We start from the raw sequence: 27,529 nt of genomic DNA, 5'->3' as shown, positions 1-27,529 counted from the left end.
CTTTTAAAATTGGCTAAACCTACTGCAAAGTCCGGGAGGGGGCCGGGTCGTGGAGGGAGGTACTTCGGCTGCCGGCCCGCCCCCCCCCCCCCCCCCCCGTGGCTCTCTCACTTCTCCGTACCTGTGTTCTTTCTTATCTGTTCGGTGGAGATCCGGCACCTACCCGACGTCGCGAGGATTAACAGGAACCTGAAAGTACTTTACTCGATAATAGAGAACAAGCGGAAACAATCGTGGAAACCAACGTTACCTTTCCGAAAACTGAATTTTAACGTCCAACATTCTTCTACTCTGGGCCATGCTCTGAGAAAGAACTTGAACCAGTCAGAATTTAACCTGATTTCGATTACTCCAAATTACTTTCTGTGGAGGTCAATAGGGGGAGTCGGAGGATTAAATCCGAGTACTGGTGTTTGAAAATGCCTCCAAACCACAGAAGGAAAAAAGAGAAGTGTGCCTGTAGGTCAGCTGACCTAGGCTAGGCCAGTGATTCTCAAGGATTATGTTGGTAGGTTGTCAACTGATGACTGCCCTGAATTCTCCAGCTGCGATTTCTCTCCCAAGTTCCACACCCAGAGAGTCACAACTGCCAAGGAGTTGACTGATGGACAGTGGCCACCACAAACGGGGCATGTCAGGAACAGCTCTCCCTCCTCACCAATCTGTTTCCTCATCTTGGTGAAAGACATAATCCCTGACCACTTGGGAACAAGAGCCATGAGTCATGTTAGCCCCATCCTCCCGGATAGCCTGTACATCGCCATCAAATTCTGAGGATTCCACAATCTAATTGGGTCTTGAATCTGAACCCTTTGTTTCATTCCCTTAGTCTTACCCCATCTGTTGCAATACCATGACATAAGACAACAGCACACACACAAAAAAGAAGTCCCTAAGCTGTTTTCAAAATAGAGCTTACACCAAACCTGAATGGTTCCTGAAAGTTTATTTTTAAGAAAGAGAAATCATTTCCGCTGATCATTTCAAACAAAAGGATAGTTTGTCTTAAGGTTTCAGACTTTTATGTTTCATTTGTATTCTGACAGGATCCTTCAAGGTGCCTGTATCTAATGGCCAGGACCATCTCCTCAATATTTTAAAAGGCAAAAATAAACACATTCATTTCTCTCCTGCTAGATGATGATGCAGATAGAATCTATTTGATGTAGTTATCTGAAATTTCTGTATATTCCTAGGTATTTTCAAAGAACACATGTTGATAGACTACATCTTTTACAAGAGCAGAGCATTATGTTTTAATGATTAAACATTAAATATCATTCTAGCAAGGCCCTAAATCAAGTTCTGAAATGTTTACTTTTTCGGTTTTTAAAATAACGTGTCATTTTGAAAAAGAAATTTCTTCAGTTCTTAGGCATGGATCCTCACAGGATCATCCTTTAACAAATAAAGTCAAAATCTGCATGAAAAATCTACAGTACAATGGTTTGTGTGGAGTTATGCACACTCAAATCAATATAACGTGAGATGCTGAATGACATACTCAGGCTTTTTTAAAACCCTTTAAAATAGGATAGATGTTTTCAAATGCTTCATAGATCTCAGAACGTTCTTTGGCACCTATAAAGAAATCCAAGTTTATATGATCTTTAATATATAGACAATACCCAAATTCTCTTAAATCTAAAATTTCATTGTCATCTCCAAGTACTTTAATATGAAGGCATCTCTTTAGGTTTACTGGAAAAGTGACATTTTGGTAAAGACAAAAGAACTTGGTGATGACAGCCATAGTCCCACAAACGCATACCTGAGGGCAGAGTTTTCTAGTACTTTACTACGTGGGTGTATCAGTTCATCTTTTGCCTCACAGAGCACAGTATGAAATATGGAATGTTATCTCTCAGCATGCCATGAATATGACCACAGAACAAGACCTTCATCAGCACCTGTGGACACTTAGATACCAGCAAAAGAGACTTCCTTTGATCCACTCAGGTCTAGTTAACACCTTGATTCCCTAATATTGACTAACAGAGTGCGAAAAGCATATATTTCATTGTATGAGGAGAGATTAGAGGAGGAAAACTGTACCACTGTTATTCCTTAGAGACTTAAGTTTCAAGGGGTCTTTAATTATAACTACTGTAGGGATTAAAATGGATTAAAACATTTATTAGACACGCTCCCTACTCTTGAGAGCTGGCAGTCAGATGCTGGTCATCCCTCACCACCACCCATTTCCACTAACTACTTCCACCTTCAAGCTATGCAGGCACAGTATTCTGAGGGTCATGGATGTACTGGTAGTACTGATGTTATATGGAGCTCTCAACTAATCAGGAAACTATTGCCTGATACCACTGTCAGGAGACAAGGAGATTAAAGAAAAGAATATAAAAACTGTTGGCATGAAGAGAAATGGAAAATTGCTTAAGTTGATTAAAGACTCTTATGAGCCATAAAGCTAAGGCTCGGTAAGAGAGAAACAACCCATAAGATAACCCATGGTTATCTGGCTTAATTACAAGACTAATGAGGGGAAATCACCAAAAGGAGGATCACCAGATTTGACAATCAGGTAGAAAGCAGGATTCAGAATCAAGGATGAGCTATAATACTACTTTTAAAATGGAAAATAGCAAAGTGTTGGCAAACATTGAGAAACTGAAACTCTCATACATTGGTGGTGGGAAGGTAAAATGATTTGGCCACTGGGGAAAACAGTTTGGCAATTCCTCAAAACTATTAAGAATTACCATATGACCCAGCAATTCTACTCCTGGGTATATGCCCCCAAATTGAAAACAGGTACCCCAACAATGCACATACAGACACGTATTCATCACAGCACTATTCACAATAGTCAAAAAGTGGAAATTATCCATTCATCTGTTGATGGACATGGGTTAACACATTGTGATATATATACATGCAATGGAATATTACTTAGCCACAAAAGGAATGAGGTTGTGATACATGCTACAGCGTGGATAAACCTCAAAAACATTATGCTAAGTGAAAGAAGCCAAACACAAAAGGTCACACATTGTATGATTCCGTTTACATGAAATATCCAGAATCAATAATTCCACAGAGACAGAACGCAGATTGGAGGTTGCCAAGGGCTAAGAGGAAGGAGGAATGGAGAGAAACTACTTAATGATACACTATTTTATTTTGGAGTAATGGAAATGTTTTGGCGCTAGATAGAAGTGGTGGTTGCAGAAATTGTGAGTGTGCTAAATGTCGCTGAATTGTTCACTTTAAAATGGTTAGGTTTATATTACATGAATTTCACTAGTTTTTAAAAAAGTGTTAAAGAATCAAAGATGAAGTCCTCATAAGCTTAAATTTATTTGAGAGACAAGGACAAAAAGTTACTTACTCCTTGCCAAGGAGTTTACTATATGTGAGTCTCCACTCTCAAAGATGTGGGGTAGGAAGAAGGGGGAGGAGGAGGTGAGTGACTGATGTGGATAACAAACTGTATCTTTGGGGTAGGAAAAGCCTTGTAAGCCTCAGATTTTTATTGCAGCACTAACATTTCAATTTCTCAAGTGATTGTTTTTTGTAGAAACAAAACAGTGAGTTAGGGAAGCAGTAAGTAAAACATCATTAAAAAAAACTGCCTCTAGTTTGATGGACTCTTTCTGCTTTTAGGTACATTTGAATGTGACAGCTTTTTTATTAGGAGGTAATGAAGTACAGTAGATCTAGCAAACGTCCACCTACCCATTCAACCTCCATCCCTACCCACAAAAACCAAGGTTCCTTTTATATTTGAGAAACAGAGGATCTAGGTCCAGCATTCCAGGTAACTATGTACTTCGGTTTTTCATAACACTTTAAAAAAATCATACCTAAGGGGATTTTGAAGCCCTAAAGTGTTTAGCATTCTGGCATCCACCAGAGAGCAGAAAACACCTCGCCCAGAAGGGAACAGACACAGAGAGTGATCATTATTTTATATCACAGAAAAACATCTATAGACACAAAAGGGCTTGGTAGAAATTAGCTAATACAATTTCCTTCATTTCCTTCATGGGAAAACTAGGCCCAAGAAGTTGAAGTCCCCCTGAACCATGAATAGCAGCTGTGTGTGAAGACCTCATGTATCCAGAATCCCTTCTAAAAGTCATCATCAAATAAACATGGGCAGCATTTGTAACTGGGTATTACAATGAGGGGATTTGCTCCCTCTAGGCAAATATTTCCTCACTGAAATATTGGTATCACAACTTAATGGGCACCTAATTGATCCTGTAGTCCTATCAATCTAGAATCGAACATCTCAGTTTGAAGCACCAGACTCTAGTTGGAGGACTCTTGCCTTTTAAGCAAACCTTACCAGTCTTTCCAAATACTTCAGGTAATAATGACCACCACTTTGGGTGATAAATAGCACTCCTAGCCATGGTGGCTGAAGTGAAAATTCCGTGGCTTATGCAATGAAGAAAGGACTGGCTTTGAAATCAGACTATATGGGCTTGAATGCCAGCTCTACCACTAACTAGGTTTGAAATCACAGGCAAATTGTTTAACTTCTGAGTTTCCATTTCCTTACCTGTAAAATAAGGACAATAGTTTTCTCAGAGGGTTGCTATGAGTTACGTGAATGTTTGTAAAAAGTACTTTGTAAACCATAACATTTTACAAAATCTAAGCCATTTTTAGTCCTAGAAGAAGGTGCTTCAGGATCAGGGATGTTGGGATGGCAGGTCCAAGTACACATGGTTTATCATCTGGTTCTGGAGGAGACAGTATCACATAACTTGTGTCCTTCCCTAGGGCTGATTCCTGGCAGGGGTTCGGGGGCACTGTATTAGATTTGCTTTTCCATCCTCAGCACCTAAAACAGTATGTGTACCTGATAGGCACGCAAAGTCTGTGAAATATCTGCCATCTGTCAATAAGGTTTATAAGCTCATCCCTACCCCTTAGCCAGCCCAAACATCAATTTCCAGTACTACCTGGATTTTCCAATTCTATTCTTAGACCAAGTGATAACTATACATCTTATTTTCCCAAGCGATACTCTATATGCGTGCACACAAGGGAAACTGCAAAAAAATAGCATTAAGCCCTTCAAAGTATACATTTTATAGTCCATACTAACTTGCTATTAATGGGCGATTCCTGGTAATGACTGACAGGGATATCATCTCTCTGGCCTATTCACTAATAAGTCTTGCCATTTTTATACTGCCCTCTGACCTTCTCATGTCTAAGAACTGCTGAGGTCTAGCTGATGGAGAGTGACCTTTAGTAGCAAAGACCCAGCTTCTTAAGAAGTCCATTATGCTGGAAGGAGAGAAAGAAATGTGAAGCATTTTAGACTCAAGACTAAAGCCTCCTTAGACTTCATATTGTTATCATCAGGGCAAGGCATCACAGCAAAACTCCAGTCTTTCAAAGCTAGTGGGGAAACGAGTGGGCTTTCACCAGGGGAATAACAGCTAACATCTATACTACATTGACCCTATGCCAGATACTGTGTTTTTTTTTTTTTTTTGCCTCCTCACATTTAGCAGGTAGTTTCTATGGCCAAGTGCCTTTTACATGTGTAGAAATCAAGGTGGAGAACTTAAACTCACCCAAGGTCATAGAGCCAATAAATGGTAAAGCCTGGATTCAACCTGGACCCTTGGTTTCGATAGCCCAGCCTCTCAGCCATCACACCTACTGCCTCTCACCACTCCTCCAGCTGAAAGGGAGGAGAGGGAGAAGCTGCCCTCAAAGACCACACAGGTCTTTGCAGAGACATCTAAAGAGCTGGGAGACAGGGTGAGTACATGAAGATGAGGGGACTCCGGAGCCAAGCTGCTCAAGTTCCCACCTCTGCTGCAGCCGGTACAACTGTTTGACATTGTTAAGGTTACTTCTCCACTGTCCCCACTTTACAGGTGAGGAATGGGGATATATAGTATAACCTCAATGAGTTAACTAGAATCCACATAAAATCCCTTATCACAGGGCCTGGCACATACATGCCCAACACACGTTAACTTTAATGTGTCTGATCATTTGTTAGCTTTCAGCTAACAAATTTGTTGTACATTGTATATTATTCCAGCAGATACTAGCTATATTAGTTTTACTGTGGTTTGAGGGAGGAAAAACCCCAAAAAGCAAAAACCTAGGTTTTAAATTCATACCAGCCATAGAAAAACACCATGGGCTTGGGAAAACAGTGTTAAGTGTGGCCCAGGTCCCATTGCTTTTTGCTGTCAGGGACCATGACACAGTAGGATACTATGATTTCTTTGCTGTCAGCTCACTCAACTATAATGAGAACATTCAGACATGGTAGTTGGACGTGGTAGCCACAGCCCTGGCACTTCAGGGGAGTAAGACAATTTCACATGGATGAATTGTTGTCAGAGGCCCTGAAAACAGCACGTGATACAATGGTTTAGATTCCACTTATGACAGGTATGCTGGTGTTGTACACCTCCTACCTAGGGAAGGGCTGGGATCCATTATTTAATTATAGTGAAATGCAAAGTGCATTCATTTCAGTACTCTAACCTTTTCTAGGTGAAAGTTATTCGCCCTTGTTGGGACCTTTCGAAACAGCTCTGCAGAGTCTTGCCATGTCAGAACAGATGATGTGTGCCTCTCTGGGTCCCCTGGACACTCCACGTGACCATCCTCAGCTAAAGTTCTAGAGGCAAGGCTGAAAGGAGGCCTCCTTGGTCCCTCTCCTCCAGTTGACACTCAAATTGAGCCCTTGAGTTTTTAAACCGTTTGCAGGTGAAAATAGATTAGATATATAAGGATAAAGAAGAGGAATGTTTGCCTTGACATTTGAACCAAAATAACCTAAACCATATATTTTAGGCAAAGTACTTTAGGACAATACAACACAAGCAGGGAAAAATCCCAATAGATATTACTCATATTTCAGGATTATGACACTTACTGGCTTTTACTTCATAGTGTAAGCAGAAATTTGGACTGCAGTTAATACAACTCATTCCCCTCTTCACAAAAGTTATGATCTACATCTGGCAAAAATGAAGAAATTTAGCTTTGTTCTACATGCTGAATGCATAACAAATTTTAAGGGAAGTGTATTACATGGACTGGGTATTGTGTGTGGAGAATTCTGCCATTTGAAACTTGTAGCACTCAAGTTTTTTTTCTTTTTCTTTTAATTGGGGCAAGTAGGAAAGCTGGTTTGAATTAAGGCTATTTAAAGGGACTTGTTTTTGTGTATCTATAATAGAAACTTAGCCTGTACCTGTCAATTGGCACTTTTAATAAGACTGATTAATGATATGTAGCAAGTATATGAAAGTGTCCTTCACAAGGTCTTGAAAAGTTTGTTCCCTTAAGTAGGACATAGGTTTGCCCCAATATTTATACTATTCAAGTTACTTGGCAGATTCCACCCCCCTTCCTTCAGGACACATAGAAGTAAACTTTATGTCAGTCACTAGGAGGTCTTAATTATTCTCGACTCTAAATTGGCAGCATCTGAGAAACCATAGCTTTGTTGTATTCAAAAGGTTCTTGAATTCCAAATAGGCTTTCTGCACTTTGAAGACACATTAGTTACTTGTTACAGTAAAACAAACTATGGAACTTTACTGAGAGTTCTAAAAGAAGACTTAAAAACAGAAATTCCATGTTTTTGGATGCTAAGTGGTAACTTATCACTCTCCCCACAAATTCAGGTTATGTAAAAAACTCAAATTTTTTTTAGATGGGGCAAGATTTTATAAAATTCTAAAGCTTATCTGGAAGAATAAATATTCAAAAGAAACTAAGAAACATAAAGCAAGAGGGGAAACTGATGCTAGCAGATACAAAGATCACGAAAATCAAAGCACATTTATACAATAGTAATATATACAATAGGATTAGCTTAGTATAATTAGCAAAGGCAGGACTGGAGAACAGACCCATATATAAAGGTCAAATGCAGTCATCACAAAGTAATAATGAGAGTAATATGTAGTAGTAAGATGGTGGCTGGCTATTTGAGGGTGGGGCATAATCAATTTGGCTCCTGCTATGTAAATTTGGCATTCATCTTGATACAGAATAACAAAATATGCAAAAAATCAGATAATATTTAACAAAAATAGCAAACTTCAGTAAGATAGTATGGAAAAGAGTCTCAACCATTTACCTCAAGAATTTTAAAAACCTTTGTTATGTAAAAATAAGCCCACTGGAAAAAGCTATAAGTATAAAAAAGAGTTATTACTTTCAATATTATGGCAAACTCACATAACTCTTTAGGGGAAAGTAATTAAAAAGTTGGCAGAAAGATCAAGTTATGTACACACTATCTACAAAAGATTAAATGCTATTTCTTGAGTATATTAAAAAAAAAGTCCTCAATTTCCATTTCTGATTACCAGTGAGGTTAGAGCAGTGAGATCATTTTCACTTAAAAAGTTAGTTTTCTTTTGTGCCATTTTTGTTTTGAACACTCTTGAAGGCTTGTAAAAGATACTTAAATACATTGCTGGTATGAATGTATAACGTGAGAAAACTATATTGTGTCTCCTTTAAAAAACAATTGGGTAATTTGTCCTCAGAGCCTTAGGAATAGTCATATCCTTAAACAAAAGTTCCATTTCTGAGCATCCACATTAATAACATAATTCTCCACACATAAATATAGCCAAATGTCTGTGCCATTATAAGTAGTGAACAAAGAAAGAACATTTAAATACTTGACAGTAGAAAAATAAGTTTGATATGATAATGTGTTACAACAGAGGTCAGGAAACAGTCGATTAGTCCTGTTTTTGTATAGCATGTTAGCTAAAAATGGTTTTAAATTCAATAGTTTAAGTGGTTGGGGCAAAAAAAATCAAAGAATATTACATGACACATGTAAATTACATAAATTATATGAAATTCACATTTCAGCACACTTTATGTGATGCCTATAGCTATTTTTGCACTAGTGGCAAAGTTCAGTTGTTGCAATAGAGACTTTATGGCCACAAACCCTAAAATATTTAGTGTTTGGCCCTTTACAGAAAAAAGGTTTGATGACCCCTCTGTTATAACACTGCACAGCTACTAAAAGTGTTCTTGAGGAGTTTGTAACAATGAACTAAGCTACATGTTATAATGGTTAATAAAAAGGCAGGATGTAAAGATAAATATACATATCAAAATCCCATAAAAACATGAAAAAAAACTATAGTGTTTGGGTATTGAGACTAATGGGTAGTATTATAATCCTTTCTACTTTTCATTTTTTTCCAAGTGTTCTACAGTAGCAACACTTAATTTATAATGGTAAACAAAGCTATTAAAAAAGGAGAAGCAAAGCAACACATAGCTATTGAATTTTATGAAAGCCGGAAGATAATCTTAGAACTCACCTGTTAACACAACTTTCCCAGATACAAAGATAAGCAACACAATTCGTGGTTTTACCATTCTATAAATAAGGCCAGGAAACAGTTCAGGTTCATAACTGTTCAGATATAAAAGGAAAAAGTTAAAAATAATACTATTTAAACATTTTCCCATAATATTCAGGACCCAGCATATTAAAGCTATTTACCAAAAACTTTTGGCTCTCTTAATAAAAATAGTCTGGAGTGCCCTAGGCAGTTTCTTGTGGCAGTCAAGAATAGAATTCATCTTTGGTAATAACATTTTTTCGAGTGCAGGTCAGCCTGAGCTATTAGAAATTAAGGTAACTTAGGGCATCAAATATAATGTAGTAAGATATTGTTGGTTTATAAAAGTCTATCAGGGGATCCCTGGGTGGCTCAGCGGTTTAGCGCCTGCCTTCGGCCCAGGGCGCGATCCTGGAGTCCCAGTCCCGCATCAGGCTCCCGGCATGGAGTCTGCTTCTCCCTCTGCCTGTGTCTCTGCCTCTCGCTCTATGTCTATCATGAATAAATAAATAAAATCTTTTAAAAAATTAAAAAATTAAAAAGTCTCTCAAAAGTATATAAGCATGTTTTCTAAATTTTCCAAGTTTCCCAATAATGAGCATATTTTGTATGTATTTATAAACTGCTAAAGATAACAAATTTAGAAGATAGAACCTAAAAAGTTTCTAGACCACCATCATTTGTCTCTGGACAGATTCTGTAAAGAAAACTAAACAATCCCAAGTTTTAAATATTTAGAATTTGTGGGGTGCCTGACTGGCTCAGTTAAAAGGGCATGGGACTCTTCATCTCAGGGTCATGAGTTCAAGCTCCTTACTATTTACTACTATAAATAGTAACTCACTCATATTTACTATTAAATGTAGAAGGATGATAGGGTTAAGAACTGCATCTTCAGGAGCCAGCACAGAGAAGTAGAGACTCCTAGAAAGGCTTAACAAGATTTCAAAAAAGAAAGTTTTTTTTTTCTTTTTTCTTTTCTTTTTTTTTTTTTTTTTTTGTTTATTTATTATAGGCACACAGTGAGAGAGAGAGGCAGAGACACACAGGCAGAGGGAGAAGCAGGATCCATGCACTGGGAGCCCGACGTGGGATTCAATCCCAGGTCTCCAGGATCGTGCCCTGGACCAAAGGCAGGCGCCAAACCACTGCGCCACCCAGGGATCCCTCAAAAAAGAAAGTTTTAAGAGGAAACTGACAAAATAAAAAGCAATGGGTAAGAATAGATATAAGAAGAAATATAAGAAATGGAACACAATACATGTAAATCTTTGCATTTAATAAGTGAATCCAGGGCAGCCCAGGTGGCTCAAAGGTTTAGCACCACCTTCAGCCTAGGGCATGATCCTGGGGACCCGGGATCGAGTCCCATGCCAGGCTCCCTGCATGGAGCCTGCTTCTCCCTCTGCCTCTCTCTCTGTGTGTGTGTGTGTGTGTGTGTGTGTGTGTGTGTGATGAATAAATATTTTTTAAAAAGTTAATCCAAACCACACAGAAAAACTACATTTCATTCCGCAATGAATAAGACCCAAACAACAGCAGATGTGAAATCTCTTACCAGTACCAGAATGGTGTGCTACAGTGGGGAGACTACCCTTCTGAATTATATGGAGGTTAGTATGGGTAGACTTATCTTCCTGGGACATCACTCTTATGGCAGAAAGCCTATCAAGACTTTACCCACTTACCACTTTCCAACACTGAGGAGTCAATGATACTAGTTGGAGCCCTGGAAAATTTGTATAGGAGCTGTGAGGTTTGAGCCAAGAAAGTGAAAGCTAGGGGCATAGAAGATTCTATTTGATCTTCCAACAGAATATTAGCATTTTAAAGAGAAAAGAGTGGATGCCTGGGTAGTTCAGTGGTTGAGGCTGAGCATCTGACTCTTGGTTTTGGCTCAAATCATGATATCACAGTGGTTGAGAATGAGCCCCACGTTGGGTTCTGCACTTAGCAGGGGGTCTGCTTAGGATTCTCTCACTCTCCTTCTGCCCATCCCCATGCTCAAGTTCTCTTTCTATCTCTCTCTAAAATAAAAAATCTTTAAAAAAATAAAGGGAAAAGATAATACCAAAGTCATCGGTAGGTAAGTGATGGCAAACTGCAATTGACTTTCAGAAACACAGTTTTAAGATACCAGCATAATGAATTTCCAATGAGATATTTATTTCATTTTATTTATTCTCTGCCTCATTTCAAAAGAAGGTTGAGGCGGGGGTGGGGAAGATATTTTGGTTGGAGATGGAGAATTTCGTGGGTTCAATAACAACAAACACTTGCCAATCTCTTGGTCAACCCAATTTCAACTCATCGGTCAAGTCTTCGCTTAAATGTCACTTTCCTTAAGAACTTTGACCTTCACACTCCCTCCTCCTGTGACATTAAATATTTTGCTTAATGGTACCATAGCACTCCAAGGGTGTTCACCTTCATAGCTACCATATTATATTTAGCTTCTCTGTCTTCCTGTTTTGACAGTGAGCTCCATGAGAGCAAGGGACCATGACTATGTATTTTTTCTTCTTCCTTTTCCCTCTTTGAGAGGGAGTGGGGGAGAGGGAGAGAATCTCAAGCAGGTTCCATGCTCAGCATAGAGCCCAATGTGAGGCTTAACCTCATAACTCTGAGATCATGACCTAAGCCAAAATCAAGAGTTGTATACTCAACTGACTGAGCCACCCAGGCATCCCAGACCATGGCTGTACTACCATAATCACTGTAGTATCTGTTACACAGTAGCCACCTAGATATTACTCACTTAAGAAATATTATCAGGATATCCTTGATTTAGAAACTAAAGGAAGGGAAAACAATGCTCAGGGAAAACTGGAAATAATTATGGCATAGAAATATTGACAGAGGGGCAGCCCCAGTGGCTCAGCGGTTTAGCGCCGCCTGCAGCCTAGGGCGTAATCTTGGAGACCCAGGATCGAGTCCCACATCGGGCTCCCTGCATGGAGCCTGCTTCTCCCCTCTGCCTGTGTCTCTGCCTCTCTGTGTGTGTCTCTCATGAATAAATAAATAAAATCTTAAAAAAATAAAAAAAGAAACAAAAAAAGAAATACTGACAGGAGGGGCCAGTGACAAGAGCAATACTTGTGGTATCAGATGCTAAAACACAAACTTGTAGAGCCAGGGGAATGAAAGGAACTGGAGGTTTTAGCCTAGGCAAACTTGACCTAATAATTACAACTGACATGTGCCATGGTTCCCCATAGGGCTGCAGACAATTAAGGAGAGATCTCATTTTAAAGACACAAACCTGTTGAGAAAGAAGTGTTTAAATGCCCCAATGTCATCAATACACACACTGGAGCTGTAATCCATAGTCTGAGGGTGGAGCCTGAATGGCAAACCTTTGTAGGAGGCAAGAATATGACTAGGAAGAGATAGTGGTAGGAATATAATGCATATTTTCTGGCTAAATTTTTTTAAAAGATGGATGAGATAATAAAATTGGTTCAGAATGAAGATAGAACAGTGATCGACCTACTCTAAGTGGCTAAAATCAGTCCATTTGAAGAATTCTCATCCTGCCCTGCTGGCCATTTTACCTTTCAGAAGGTGGAAATAGTGACAATAAGCACTCCCACTCTAGACTTACAAAGATGACAATGTTGGTGAAAAAGAGAGGGAATTTGGGAGAAATAGCACGCATCATTTTAGAGCCCTAAACAGCCAGAAAGTGGAGTGCTAAATCTAATACAGACAGGCAGAATTTGAGCAGAGATCTTTCATACATTCAGAAAAAGTTGGTTCAGAGAGAGAGACAGGCCAGAAGCCCATGAATGAGAATATGGAAGAAAAGATGGCTCATGTGTTGAGAGACTCCTAAAAACAAAGGTTTTACTACGAATTCACAACCCATCCCAAGATTAAAGAAAGAAAAAGATACCTAAAGAGGCATTATTTCCTGCATGGGGGCACTTCCCAGTGAGCTCAATGGGTACATCACAGGCACCCAATAAGCATATGCTGAAAAAAAATTAGTGCAGAGGAAAAAAGAAAATACAATCGGGGGGGGGGGGATAAACAGTGCCTGAATAATATCATCAAAGCTAAATCTCAGCATGAACTAGGATTTTTGAAAAGCTAGGAAAAAATAAAGCAATTTTTAACAGCTGTTCAGATCATGCCTCAAAAAGAAAGTCAACAAATGTTAGAGAAAGCACAGCTCTGTCACTAGGAACTCTGTCACTAGGAATGATCACTCAAAGGCAAAGAGGAGGAAAAGTGGAGCAAAAGGACAGAATTTCAGGCTAGAGGAAGAGAATTTAAGAGCATCTGTCATTGTAGGCAGCACAAGAGGCTTGGCTAGGTATATCGGCTGCAGGGCAGTGTGCTCCAGTGCTGACCAGTCCACCTTATTCACTGATGAGGGCCTGATAGGCTGGAATAATCACCAAAGCAGCTGAGGAAAGAGGACATGGTCTGTGCATTTGCTGGTGAGATGGGAAGTTACTGTGAAGAAGCAGGCTACAGATGCTCCCTGAGGAACAGGGCTGCACTGAAGAAGGGGGTGGGGGGGGACCTGTTGCTACACAAACACATAAAAACCCCTGTGAGCCATCAGCCCCTTCTACCTGACCCATCTCCTACCCCTCCTCCTCTGGCATTGCCACCACCAGCAAGCCAAGTGTGCCTGTTTCAGAAATCTGTAGGGCAGTTGAGTCTCAAGGTTCTGGCAAGAAGGACAGACATCACCCGTGAGCTTGTTAGAACTGCAAATTTAAGCAATATCTATGATGATGCAGCCTAGGTAGGAAAGGGTTTTAATCAGCTGGCCAGGTGAGTAACTTTACAGGTGAATAATCAGCTGGCCATGTAATTTAATTTTGAGAACCATGGTTTCAGAAGATCAGACAGAGACAGAACCAGGAAGGATTTAAGCACAGCACCTGAATTCCTTCCCATACAGTCTTTAAAAAGAAAAATACCATTTTCTTGGAAAGATATACTAGATAAGCAGCCCATAATACAACAGCTTCAAGATCTTGGTCAACTCAGAATGTTATAGAACAGTCATACCTACTGAACTGCTGGTGAGTTAACACCAAACCTTCCAGACTGATGGCAAATCTCACATCACAGCTTCCAACCATGTTCTGAATTTTAAAATCGAGGAATCTGGCTGGGAACCCCAGCTTCTGCACCACACGAGCATACTTCCTCGCTGCGAGTCGAGACTGCTCTTCACTGGGGAGGGACAAATGTATTTGAAGAGGTCTTAATCACCATGCCCTCTATACTGCTTGGGCTGTTTTCACACACTTCCCTGATTGTACTTTTACATCTATACCGTGTTTATCTTTCAACGTATACTACAAACCTGTAGATATTGAGGACCAGGACCAACTTCCCCTACTTTCGTCCCTAGCACCTAGTCAGAGGTATAACACAATGGTCACAACCAAATCATAAACACATTTTCATCTGAATTTGTCATCTTCCACACATAGGGTTTTCTCTTTTACTTGTTTTAAACACTATTAGATACAATTAACTATTCCACAGTTTCTCAGAGTGTGTCCTCAGACCTGCAGCAGCATCACTACTTGAGAACTTGGTAGAAATGCAAAGTCCCCGGTCCCAGCCTCACGCACTCTGGGGCTAGGGCACAGCAGACCGTATCTTTTTTTTTTTTTTTTTTTAGCAGTCCATATCTTAACAAAGCCTCAGGATTGTGACACTCAGTAAAGTCTAAGAACATCCTTCCAGTCTAAAAGCACAAGCCACTTAGATGGGAACAACGGCAACAAAAATAAGGACACATGCATAAAATCACATGAGGAAGTAAGAGGTATGCCAATTGGGTGGCAAAGATGACGTGGGGACTTGGATCTTCATGCGACATATATATATATATATTTATATATATAAATTATATATTTTCTAAAACATGAAAACAAAATCTGCCCAGTAACACCTCAAAATCTACCTGGTTTTGTTCAGGCTTTCTCACAGAACGGTCACTCAACTGACACCCAACGTGAGAAAGAAATTCATTCAATTCTGTGGCTATACTCTTCCAACTGTTTGTCCTGCTCTGACCCTAAATCCAGGTCACAGAATGTGAAGTTCTAAGATGTGAGGCTTTATTTTTCATTACGTATGTTTCAATGGTCACTGGCAAACGAAACCATGAGTAGCAGGGATTGCCAAACAGGGACAAAACCTGGTGGGTGAACCATGTGAACCCCGCTCTCTCTTATGGGTTGCCCCATCTTTATGTTGAAAAATCAGACATCTGAAAGACAAGCTAGATTGAATTTGTTGTTTGCCTGGACCAAAGGAAGCATTCCATTCTCTTTCCTATCTAGATTCTTCACCATACTGCCCCACTTATGTGTATTAATTCCTTCACATGTTTCACTCCATTCCACGTTGCTTCTCTTCACCCACTTCTAACTCCTGAGATGTCTCTAACAAGGTCATGTCTCCAAGTTAGCAGCGAAATAAACAGTTTCTATTAAAAAAATACATTTTTCCAAATGGGCCATGACATTTCCCATCGTGCTCATGTTTGTAAAGTCAAATTTTAGGAGTCTGGGTAGTCCTGTAGTTTCATGGGGTATTAGTTGTGAATGTGACATAGAAATTCCCGAACAACTTGTGGCTAAAGTCTACATATATGTTTCCTAATGTTTTTTCAGGAACAGAGTAAGAACTTTGAAATATCACCACCAGGGGTGATAACCCCTGATTACATTTGACCCTTTTATGCCTTTCCTGTGCAAACACAGGTATCCTTCATTAGCAAACTCTGGTTATTATAGATAAAAGAACATGTTTGGATACATTTTTGGAGATAATTCTCATAAGTCTTAGACTAACTAAAATTTCACAAATCTCTACCCAAGACTCAGGAACCAAACAGATTTGGGGAACAAGTATCTCTTATTATCTAAACTTGTATCCAAGCTTTCACCATCACCTTTTGGAAACCAGATCAATTCAGATAGGGAAAGATACTCAGGAATATGTGTGTAATACAAGCACATTTTAAAGTGAAAGCTGGATAATAAACTTACAATTTGGTTGCCTGTCCCCCTACAACTTAACACAACGTGACCATCCTTCTAAATTGACATATGTGTTTTAAGAGCTAAATATAATTTTATGATCTAATCAAAATTCTAAGTATTTGTCTCCCTCATTTTAAAATTTTTGTTCCCCCCCTTTTAAGTACTGCTGAAATGAACATCTTTGCAGATACCTTGCAGAGTTGTCCAATAAGGATTTAAAAATGGGAGATTTCTAGATCCAAGGGTACATGGATCAATAGAAGAGAAAGCCCAGAAACTTACCCAGATACATGCAAAGAATTTAATGTGTAAAAACAGGTGGAAGGAAATGTATTGAGAATGGATTCATTACATAGATGCAAAAAATCCTCAACAAAATATTACCAAACCATATACATTAAGCAGATCATTCACCATGATCAAGTGGGACTCATTCTGAGGATGCAAGAAGGATTCAATATCCACAAAGCACTCAACAGGATATACCACATCAACAGAACAAAGGATAAAAATCATTTGATCATCTTAATAGATGCTGACAAAACATTTGACAAAATTCAACATCCATTTGTTAAAAAGACTCTCAACAATGTGGGTTTAGAGAGAACATACCTTAGCCTAAAAAAGGCCATATATGAAAAACCCACAGCTAATATCATACTCAATGTGAAAAACTAAGAGCTTTCCTTCTAAGATCAGGAACAAGACAAGGATGTCCTCACCACTCTTACTCAACATAATACTGGAAGTCCTAAACACAGCAATGAGACAAGAAATAAGAGGTATTCATACTGGTAAAGAAGAGATTAAACTGTCATGTGCAGATGACATGATACCATCTATAGAAAATGCTAAAGACTACCTAACAACTACTAGAAGTAATCAATGAATTCATTAAACTGAAGGATACAAAATAAATACCCAGAAATTGGTAATATATCTATATGTTAATAAAAAAGTAGCAGAAAGAGAAATAATGAAAACAACTCCACTTAAAATTGCACCAAAAAGGACAAAATACCTAGGAATAAACTTAACCAAAGAGTAAAAGACCTGTACTCTGAAAACTATAATACATTGATTAGGGCAGCTCTGGTGGCCCAGAGGTTTAGCACTGCCTTTGGCCTGGGGCCTGATCCTGGAGACCTGGGATAGAGTCCCACGTTGGGCTCCCTGCGTGGAGCCTGCTTCTCCCTCTGCCTGTGTCTCTCTGTCATGAATAAGTAAATTTTAAAAAATACATCAATGAAAAAAATTGAACATAAACAAATGAAAATATTCCATGCTTACAGATTGGAAGAATATTGTTAAAATTGCCCATATTATCTAAAGCAATCTATAGATTCAATGCAATCCCTATCAGAATACCAACAACGTTTTTCACAAAACTAGAATACCAAATTTTGTATAGAACCCCAAAGACCCCAAATAGTCAAAGCAACCTTGAGAAAAAAAAAGCTGGAGTTATCACAATTTCAGATTTTAAGATATACTAAAAAGCTGTAGTAATCAAAACACAAAAACAGACATATAGATTAATGGACAGAGAGTCAAGAAAGAAACCTGTGATTACATGGTCAATCTATGACAAAGGAGACAAGAATATAAAACAGGGAAAATACTGTTTCTTCAATAAACAATGATGGGAAAATGATAGCTACATGTAAAAAAAAAAAAAGGAAAGAAAAAAGAAACTGGACCACTTTTTAGCACCCTACATGAAAATAAACTCAAAATGGATTAAAGACCTAAATTCAAGACCTGAAACCATAAAAATCCTATAGAATAGTCAGTAATTTCTGATATCAACCATAACAACATTTTTCTAGATATGTATCCAAAGACAAGGGAAACAAAAGCAAAAACAAACAATCGGGACTACATCAAACTAAAAAATTTTGCATAATAAGGAAACCATCAACAAACCAAAAAGCAATCTACTGAGTAAGATATTTGCAAATGACATATCAGTTAAGCAGTTAATATCCAAAATATATAAAGTACTCATACAACACCAAAAAATAATCCAATTTAAAAATAGGCAGAGGACCTGAACAGATATTTTTCCCAAAGAGGACATACAGATGGCCAACAGACATATGAAAAGATGCTCAACCTCACTCATCATCAGAGAAATACAAATCAAAACCACAATGAAGTATCACCTTACACCTGTCAGAGTGAGTGAAATTAAAAAGACAAGAAATAACAACTGTTGATGAGGACGTGGAGAAAAAGGAACCCTTGTACACTGTTACTGAGAATGTAAATTGGTGCAGCCACTGTAGAAAACAGTATAGAGGTTCCTTAAAAAATTAAAAATAGAAATACCCTATGATCCAATAATTCCACTATTGGGTATTTACCCCAAAACACTAATTTGAAAAAATAAATGTATTTCCATGTTTACTGCAGCATTATTTACAATAGCCAAGATATGGAAGCAACCTAAGTGTCCATTGAGAAATGGAGGATAAGGAAGATATATTTTATATAGATAGATAGAGATAGATAGATATGTTTTATGTATATATATATTATGCCATCATAAAAAAAGGATGAGATTATGCCATTTGAGACACTATAAATGGTCCTAGAAGATATTAAGCTAAGTGAAATAAGTCAGAGTAAGAAAGGCAAATACCATGGGGAATGCCTTCTTAAGCATGAAGCCAAACATCAAAACCCTAAAGAAAAACTGGACTGTACACACACAAAAATTTTAATTGTATAAAAAAATAAAACACCATTAACAGTAATTTGGAAAATAACAATTATAGTATAAGCAGAAATACTTACATACAAAAAGCCTTTTACAAATGACAAATATCTCCATAGGCTATTGGGCAAAAGATACAGTAGGCAATTTACACACTTTACGAAAAGTTAGTCTCACTAGCAAATTAAAGACATGTAATCAACGTTTTTTTTTTTTGCCAAACCATTTGGCAAATATAAAAAAGAGTATTAATATCAATGTTCCTTGGAGAAAATGAATCTTGGTGTATCTCTAGAATTAAGATAAATTCGTACAACCTTTCTGGAGGACAATTTACTACTCATCTTCTAACACTTACAGGGAAGAGCAGCTCTCACACTACCGTTTTATGGTGAATGCATCTAGATCAGCACAGGGCTTACTCTGCATGAGGTCCAGGAAAAATGAGTCTTTTAAGAGTTGCTTCCAGAGCTAATGCTCAAGATAATGGTCAAGAAGTACCTAATTTGCCTCTTTTATAAAGTTCTAGCCATTTATCTGCAATAAGGAAAATATACAATAACTACTATCCCAGGCTTATAATAGACTTTACCACTACCATAGTTTTTAAGTGCACAAGTTTTTAAGAATAAGTTCTAACAAGTTCTAACAGCCTAGCTAAGTCCCCTCAGTTTAATGGGGCAGCTGCAAAGTGAGACATAAGTCATTATTACACAGCTGAATGTTTTTAACCACAAATTTGCCATTTCATGAACTTCAGCAAAATATTTTGCTTCTCCCATGTGTTTTGCAACATGGATACTATCCTTCCTTGTTTTGCACCCTGAATTATTTGTCTGATAAGGGTGGAAGGTGGTTCCACATACCTTTTGGCTCCTGTGCAGACCATTTTCCCAGAACTAAATATGAGGGCTGTCGTTCTGGGCTCTCGGATCCTCATTATGACAGCAGCAAACCTCTATATACAGAAGTCAAAGGACAATTAGCCTCTGCTAGAATTTAACACTATTCCAGTTGAAAAGCTGAGCTGGACATGAAAACAAACAGAGATTGGATGGGAAAGCAAAACAATGTCTCCTCACGCTAAGGTAAACAAAAATAATTCTAAAAGGTCCTTAAGAAAAAAACAAGAATAAGAACAATAATGCTAAAATTTGAGTGTCTATTCTAATTCAAGCCCAAGGCTAAGAGCTCTACAAGTTTTGTCTTTTTTTATCCTCATGACAGAGCTCAATTGAGCCCATGATTATCACCATTTAGTACACAGGGAAACTAAACGGTTAACTTCCAACATTGCACAGGCAATGGTAAAGCTGAAATTTAAAGCCATGACTAGGGACACCTGGATGGCTCAGTGGTTGAGTATCTGCCTTTGGCTCAGGGTGTGATCCTGTGGTCCTGGGATTGGGCTCCCTGCTGGGAGCTTGCTCCTCCCTCTGCCTATGTCTGTCTCTCTCTGTATGTCTCTTATGAATAGATAAATCTTCAAAAAAATATAAAGCCATGACTAATCAGATGTTATGCCATTTACTCTGAAATACTTCCTTTTTCTTTCAAAGAATATTTCGTGGAGGGGAGGGAGTACGAGGTGTGTTGTAGGCTTGCCAAGACCCTAGAATGTAGTAAAAAATAGCCAAAATATAGAACAGAATATATATATTGATAGGTATGAAGAAGAATGACAAAAAAATGATGTGTCATTTTTGAATGAACCACCATAGCAGTTCTCAGTATGGTCTGTAGCCCAGCAGCATCGGGAAGCACTCCAGGTGGTGCTGATACAAGGGGCGCTGAGGATGGATGCCTGGCCTGACACAATGACATGTCACCAAAAACCTGCTCCTCTTCCTGGCCCTACACAGGCACCGGCTTCTCCTGCTCTCATCTTACCCTAGCAAGCTGAGAAGGAAACCTGAGAAGGGTGAGTATTATGCAAGACTGCAGCTTCCATGGGTTGAGGGGGGGTCTATAGGACCAAGAAAGGACTAGCAATTTCAGATTAGAAATGCTGACAAACAGTGAAATACCCTGAGTCCAGCACTACAGAGTTGATGGAATCTTGAGAATGTTTTCCAAGTGTTTAAGGTAACACTCTTACCCAGTATTCATTTTATTAAATTTGTAAGGTAGCTTAAATGCCAAGCCAGAATTTCTCTGGCTGTCAGGTCCAAGTTTGGATAGTTCCTATATACAACAATAAAATGGAGAGCAGAGCGTGATGGACAATAAAATATGCTTGAGGCACCTGGGTGACTCAGTGGTTGAGCATCTGCCTTTGGCTCAGGTCGTGATCCCAGGGTCCTGGGATCAAGTCCTTCATCAAGCTGTCCACCAGGAACTGCTTCTCCCTCTGCCTATGTCTCTGCCTTTCTGTATCTCATGGATAAATGGATAATATCTTTTTTTTAATGCTTAAATATGCTGATTTAATGGCGTGGGCAATCATGGCTGCAGCCATAAGAATCCTAGCTTATCATTGTGATTTTGTGCTCATCATAGCCAGCTACATGAAATAGGAAAAAAAAAGAAGGAAATATTTGGCTAATATTCAAGTACATTTAAATTTGGGTGTCAGCAAGAACATTCCCACAACAGCAAAAACAACTTAATCCATAAATAGCTGATGCTGACAAGGTCCTCTGCATTCCTACAAATATGGCCTTTTTCATCTAAGGCCATAAATCCTCTGCCACCCAAGACTGTGAACTCTTCCTTAGTAGGGATCAGGTCTTTCTCATCTCTGCACTCATAAGTACAGAGACCAGCAAATTACTAAATGTTGATCAAATGAACAAATCTACCTCCTAGGATAATAGACCATTAAAACTGGATGCCTACACTTGGCAGGACACAACAAAGAGTAGATTTTATTAAATTTGAGCAAAAAAGAAATCCCTGAATCTTACATTGGTAAGCAGAAGCTTAAACTTCACATTTTCAACAAGGCAGTGCTCTCAAGCAAGACAAATTGTAATAGAAAAATATGTGTCAGGTAGGTGGGATAACATTTAGAAAAAACTACTTCCAGAACTACGATAGCATTTTAAGAAAGTAGCATCCCCATTGACCGAGAGTGGTCATACTGAAAAATCTTTTTTTGAATGACAAGGGGTAAAATCTTAACTTTTAGGAACTGCTCAATCACCATCTTATTCACCACAGAGAATGACGTTATTTTTTATTACTTCAAAACAAACAATGATGCAACTAACCTCTTGAGTCGCCAAAGGTTTGCACTAACAATTTTTTTGTTTTAAAAACAAAAACAAAGAAACAAGTCAATAACATGATCATATGAAGTAAATCTAAACAAAAGCTAATTGTTGAAAGGAATACTGAGAAATCTCACCTTAGGGTTATACTCTGCATTTTTTGCATGCAAAGCTATTTTCTTCAGATCCAATTTACAGGCCAGGTTTACAGTGGAAACTATATTCCTGAAGAAATAAGTTAACTTAGAAAATTACATCAGACATAAAAAGTTAAAAAAAAAATTAAAATGTATTGACTTCCTCATTTATAGATTGTAGAAGATTAGCAACTTCTAGGAAGAAAATTATTCTCAATGTGAAATACACAGTAACGTGAAGGACCCTAGTAAAATATACAAATTCCAAAGAGGAGTACTAAAATAGCTTTTTCTAAAATGTCATGCCTAGCTATGAGAAAATTTTAAGTCTTTTTCAAAACCATGTCTCAAAATAGAAAGCATAATTCCAAATCAATTTGCAAATTGAATTCAATTTAACATCTTTATATTCTTTGTGTTTACCCAACCCAACCCCAACTTCTCAGCAATTACAATGCTTTAGGTATAAATAATACAATCCTTTAAGAATGTACATACTAACTCAACCCTCTCTTAGGAGATCAAGAACTATGACTTCATTCATTTTACAGATAACCAAACTGTCTAAAGCCACAATCCATTAAGAACTGATAAAAGAATAATTAAATCTGAAATTCTCTTCCCTACACTATTATTCTGAAATTAGTGGCCATCACATTTGGGAACATACAATGTATACCCAGGAACATCACCCACTAAGAACACACACATACACAAACAACTTACTGTAGTTGAGGCACAATTCCAGAACATTCTGAAACGGGGGTCATTGGTGTCATGGGAGTTATAGACACCAGAGGCATAGAGTTTGGTTTCTCAAGAGAGGGCTGGACCGAGTCAGCATCAGCAGGGTACAGGTGTGAATGGGAATTCAACAAACTGCTGCTGCCTATTAAGCCCAGACCAATGTCCTGTTCTCTGGGTAATGACAACCTACTTTGCTGACTTTGAGTTTTACAATTTTCTTCAATTTCATGCTTGCTTCTAATAACACTCTGGTCTTTATTTTCTTGGGTAAGTTCATCCGGTAGGAAGCTAAGATCCACAGATGAGAAATGGCCAGGTGTTTCTTTGACTTCTTCAAGATGTGAATTAAACACCATCTTTGGATTGGATGAATTAGGCATGTACACATCATCAGGTACAACTGGGCTGAGCAGTGGTAACCTGGGTGGAGTGAGATCATCCTAGGCCATTCCCAAAACAAAATGCAAGAAATAGAACAGCAAGTCACACCAAAGGGATACCACTATAGCTAGCAGGCAGTATGTTCAAGATGCAGAGCAGTCCAAGATAGCTTATATTCATTCCTTACCTCTTTCCATAAAGTATCACTAATGTTATATTTCAGAGTTATGGCACACTTGATAGAAACAGGAAGGTAGATCTTTTTTTTAAGATTTTATATATTTATTCATAGAGACACACACAGAGAGAGAGAGAGAGAGAGAGAGAGAGAGAGAGAGAGAGAGAGACAGGCAGAGGGAGAAGCAGGCTCCATGCAGAGAGCCCGACGTGGGACTCCATCCAGGGTCTCCAGGATCACGCCCTCGGCTGCAGGCGGCGCTAAACCACTGCGCCACTGGGGTTGCCCAGGAAGGTAGATCTTAAAATGTAGAGAAGGCATTTTTAAAAACTGTTTTTCCTACATTAGATTCATAGTAAGTTGCCACTCTAAATGTAATTTTGTAAGAAAGGCAATGAGCAATCATATTGTGTGTGCTTTGGGTCCTCTTTCTGCCCTCTTTCCATGCTGCCATAATGTTGCACATGGATGTCCTGGCAGATGCTCTCAAAAGTATTAACAATGCTGAAAAGAGAGGCAAGTGCCAGGCCAGGTTCTTCTTATGCCATGCTCTAAAGTCATCATCTGGTTTCTGTGATGATGAAGCATAGTTACATTGGCAAATTTGAAATCACTGATGATCACAGAGCTAGGAAAATTATTGTGAACCTCACAGGCAGGTTAAATAAGTATGGAGTGATCAGCCCCAGATTTGATGTACAACTCAAAGATTTAGAAAAATGGCCGAATAATCTGTTCCTGTCCTGCCAGTATGGTTCCATTGTACTCACAACCTCAGCTGGCATCATGGACCATGAAGAAGACAAAAACACACAGGAGGGAAAATCTTGGGATTCTTTTCCTAGGGATATAATACATATGTGCAAACAAAATACCTCAATGGACAAAATAAAAATTTTTAAAAAATAGTGTGTACTTTGAACCGATTTATTGTACTCCTTGATATGAACTTTAATTGATTTAAGTATTTTTTTAGTTTTAAATTCACATTTCATAAAGAGACAAGTGAAGGAAGCTTAAGATAGTCTTGATTACTAATCAATAATCAACTGAAGACCCAACATTATTCCTTCTAGTCAAAGGGGATATAAGCATATATTCTAGTTTTGTGAATTTACAATAGGAAAACAGTTATTGAAATTTAAATGGCAAGAACGGTTTAAATCAATGTATTGTATTTTCAGTCTGGGGAAGGCTGCTCAACCTCCATTACTTTCAACTAGGGGAGGAGGTTTGCACCTGAGAGAAGCAGTTAATGCAAAATTCATGGGCTTTTTTATGGAAAAAAAAATCAATTACCTTGATACATATATTACCACCTGCTTCGCCCAAGCTGCAGATTCAAAATCTGGAAAAGCACTGCTTGCAGGATAACCTCATCCCTTAGAAGATCTGACTTCTGACAACTGAACATTCTCAAATGACTCTTGTTGGATCTGCTCCACGATAGAGCTCAAGCTTAACATAAAATGTCTGGCTAGACCCTACTGAATTGTTCTGTTACTCCCAGTCCAGCAGATGGCAGGGGTGACTAATTGTTCAAAGAAAATACTTCTTTAGAAGAATGCAGCAATTCTCTTGAAATAAGATGTTGGACTGTCTTATTTTGAATTATCTAATTCTCCCTCACTTACCCGCTACTCCACAGATGGGCTTTACGCAAAGTGAGGTGGGGGAAATGGCCAGGATCCCTTTCCACGGTCTCCTGGGCTTCTCCTCTTCTGGCAGAAAGGATCTCATCAACCAATTTGCACTAAAGCACTATTATCTGCAACAATCAGCACCTCCCCTCCTTTTTCCCATTATGGCATTTTAACAGGGAGGAAACTCTCAGCCAGGGAAACCCTGCTTCCACAGGACTCTAAGGCAATGGTAACAATATACTGAAGGGGGATGTTTTACAGCAATGGAAGCTTGACAGCCTCCTTTAAGGTTTACTGTAGGAACCGGATGCACGGACAGCATATTCACTGCAACTTGGGCCTTATAGCTGAAGAACATTTTTGTTGTCTTTGCAGTACCATCAACTCCTCCCTCCTGCGTGGGCTTTCATTTGCTATGTTAAACGCCATGAGGCTTCACTATTTCTACTTTGGTGCTAACCGTTGTCTTTTAAAAAAATCTTTCTCCACGCAGAAAGTTGCACTTTGCTTTGCTTTTTGAAGGCTCCTTGCTCTCTCTCTTCTACAATATTTGACTCTAACGAGTTTTTAAGTTAAAAAGAAAAGAAAAAAAAGAAAGAAAAGAAAAAGGAAAAGAAAGGAAAAAAGCCCTTAAGAATTGCGAACTGAAAGAAACCACAGGTGTCTCCAATTCCAATTTTGCAACCCCACCCCGTGGGCCTGCAACGGCACCGGTAGCCATCCTGGCCAGAGACTGTTTCTGCAGGCCTGTTCTTGGCATCGAAGGTTGCCCCCCCCCCCCCCCCAGGTGCGATACCAAGGCCGCGCGGGATAGGTGGCCTACGTCTGCCTTAGCAAAGCAGAGACAGTCCCCAGAGGAGACACGGCAGCGCTAACGGGGCCTGGACCATCTGACCGTGGCCCAGGAGTCACACCGCCCCAGGCCACCAGGTTTCACGCCTGGCTGGCCACCGTGCAGGTTAACTCCCCTCTCGAAGCTTCTTCGTTTCCACTTAAGGATGGAGACAACCTGGCCCACCTGCCACGGGGGCTAGGAAGCTGGGAGTTCCGTAAGAGACACTGAGGCGCTGCCCTTGGGGCTCGGGACTGGGCGCGCGGGCCCGGCGACGGCGGCGGCGGCTCCGGGCTCACCTGGGCGAAGCACTGGTCCAGGTAGAGCTCCAGGTCCGTCTGCTCCTCGTCCATGGGTGGAGGCCCCACAGTCAGAAGCGCTGGGAGGCCGCAGCGCCCAGGGGACCGGAGCAGCGGCGGCGCACGAGCCCTTTATGAGGCCGTGGGCGGGGGGCGGCGGGGGCGGCGCGGGGGCCTGGCCCGGGTCTCCCCCCGCGCCCGCCCCGCCCCGCCCCGCCCGCGCGGACTGCGCGCCCCCAGTGCGCAGCCGGAGAGGGGCGCCGAGCTCGGCCCCGGGCCGCCGCTCCCGGGGGAGAGGGGAGCAGGGGAGCGTGCCCGGAGGGAGACCCGAGGGAAGGGGCCTCCCCGGGGGGCAGTCACACCCGCCCCGACCCCGACCCCGCGGATCTGGAGATTTCCTTCCGGACCCACAAGTGCGGCCTCTGCCTCCCAGAAGGACCAAGTCTCGGTGTCCGCGGCGTGAGAAGGGAACGCATTGGGCGCCGAGAAAAACGAAGGCCATCCCCACCACCCCGCTTAAGGGATGGTTTTTTGTTTTTTGTTTTTTTCCTCTCCTGAACAGAGCAGGTGGAATTTGAGACCCCCTTACGCACTCAGGTGTAGTGCTTTCAGGTTATGATTGCTCCTCACCTTCCAATCCCAGGTGTGTTTTCTCCAATCACAGAGAATTCAGCCTAAACCTACATACTGTCTGAAAGGAATATAATACTGTATGTTAATTATACTGGAATTAAAATTAAATAAATAAAAAATAAGAATCTTTTAAAAAAGGGGGGAGGGGGCAGCCCGGGTCAGCGGTTTAGCGCGCCTTCGGCCCAGGGTGATCCTGGAGTCCTGGGATCGAGTCCTGCGTCGGGCTCCCTGCATGGAGCCTGCCTCTCCCTCTGCCTGTCTCTCTCTCTCTCTCTATGTGTGTGTGTGTGTGTATAATATATACATATATATATATATGTTTCTCATGAATAAATAAATAAAATCTTTTAAAAAATAAAGCTACATACAATTGAATGTGCTG

At 39.7% G+C, this 27,529-nt stretch overlaps 1 protein-coding gene across 1 annotated transcript; it reads right to left on the bottom strand.

Annotated features, from left to right (window-relative positions):
- Window positions 1-112: 112 nt before the first annotated feature.
- TBPL2 (TATA-box binding protein like 2) lies at window positions 113-26,596 on the bottom strand. The gene is made up of 7 exons (XM_055303852.1): window positions 26,515-26,596; window positions 23,161-23,621; window positions 22,435-22,522; window positions 19,952-20,043; window positions 14,370-14,537; window positions 9,318-9,412; window positions 113-1,581 (listed from the first exon to the last, which is right to left on the bottom strand). Exons 1-7 carry the CDS (start codon window positions 26,566-26,568, stop codon window positions 1,505-1,507), a joined length of 1,035 nt encoding a protein of 344 aa, XP_055159827.1. The 5' UTR covers window positions 26,569-26,596; the 3' UTR covers window positions 113-1,504.
- Window positions 26,597-27,529: the final 933 nt, after the last annotated feature.

This window comes from Nyctereutes procyonoides, unplaced genomic scaffold, assembly GCF_905146905.1.
Source record: "Nyctereutes procyonoides isolate TBG_1078 unplaced genomic scaffold, NYPRO_anot_genome, whole genome shotgun sequence".
NCBI classification, from domain to species: domain Eukaryota; kingdom Metazoa; phylum Chordata; class Mammalia; order Carnivora; family Canidae; genus Nyctereutes; species Nyctereutes procyonoides.
The sequence above is the reverse complement of the archived record's forward strand: the minus strand, read 5'-3'. Positions and strand labels throughout refer to the sequence as shown.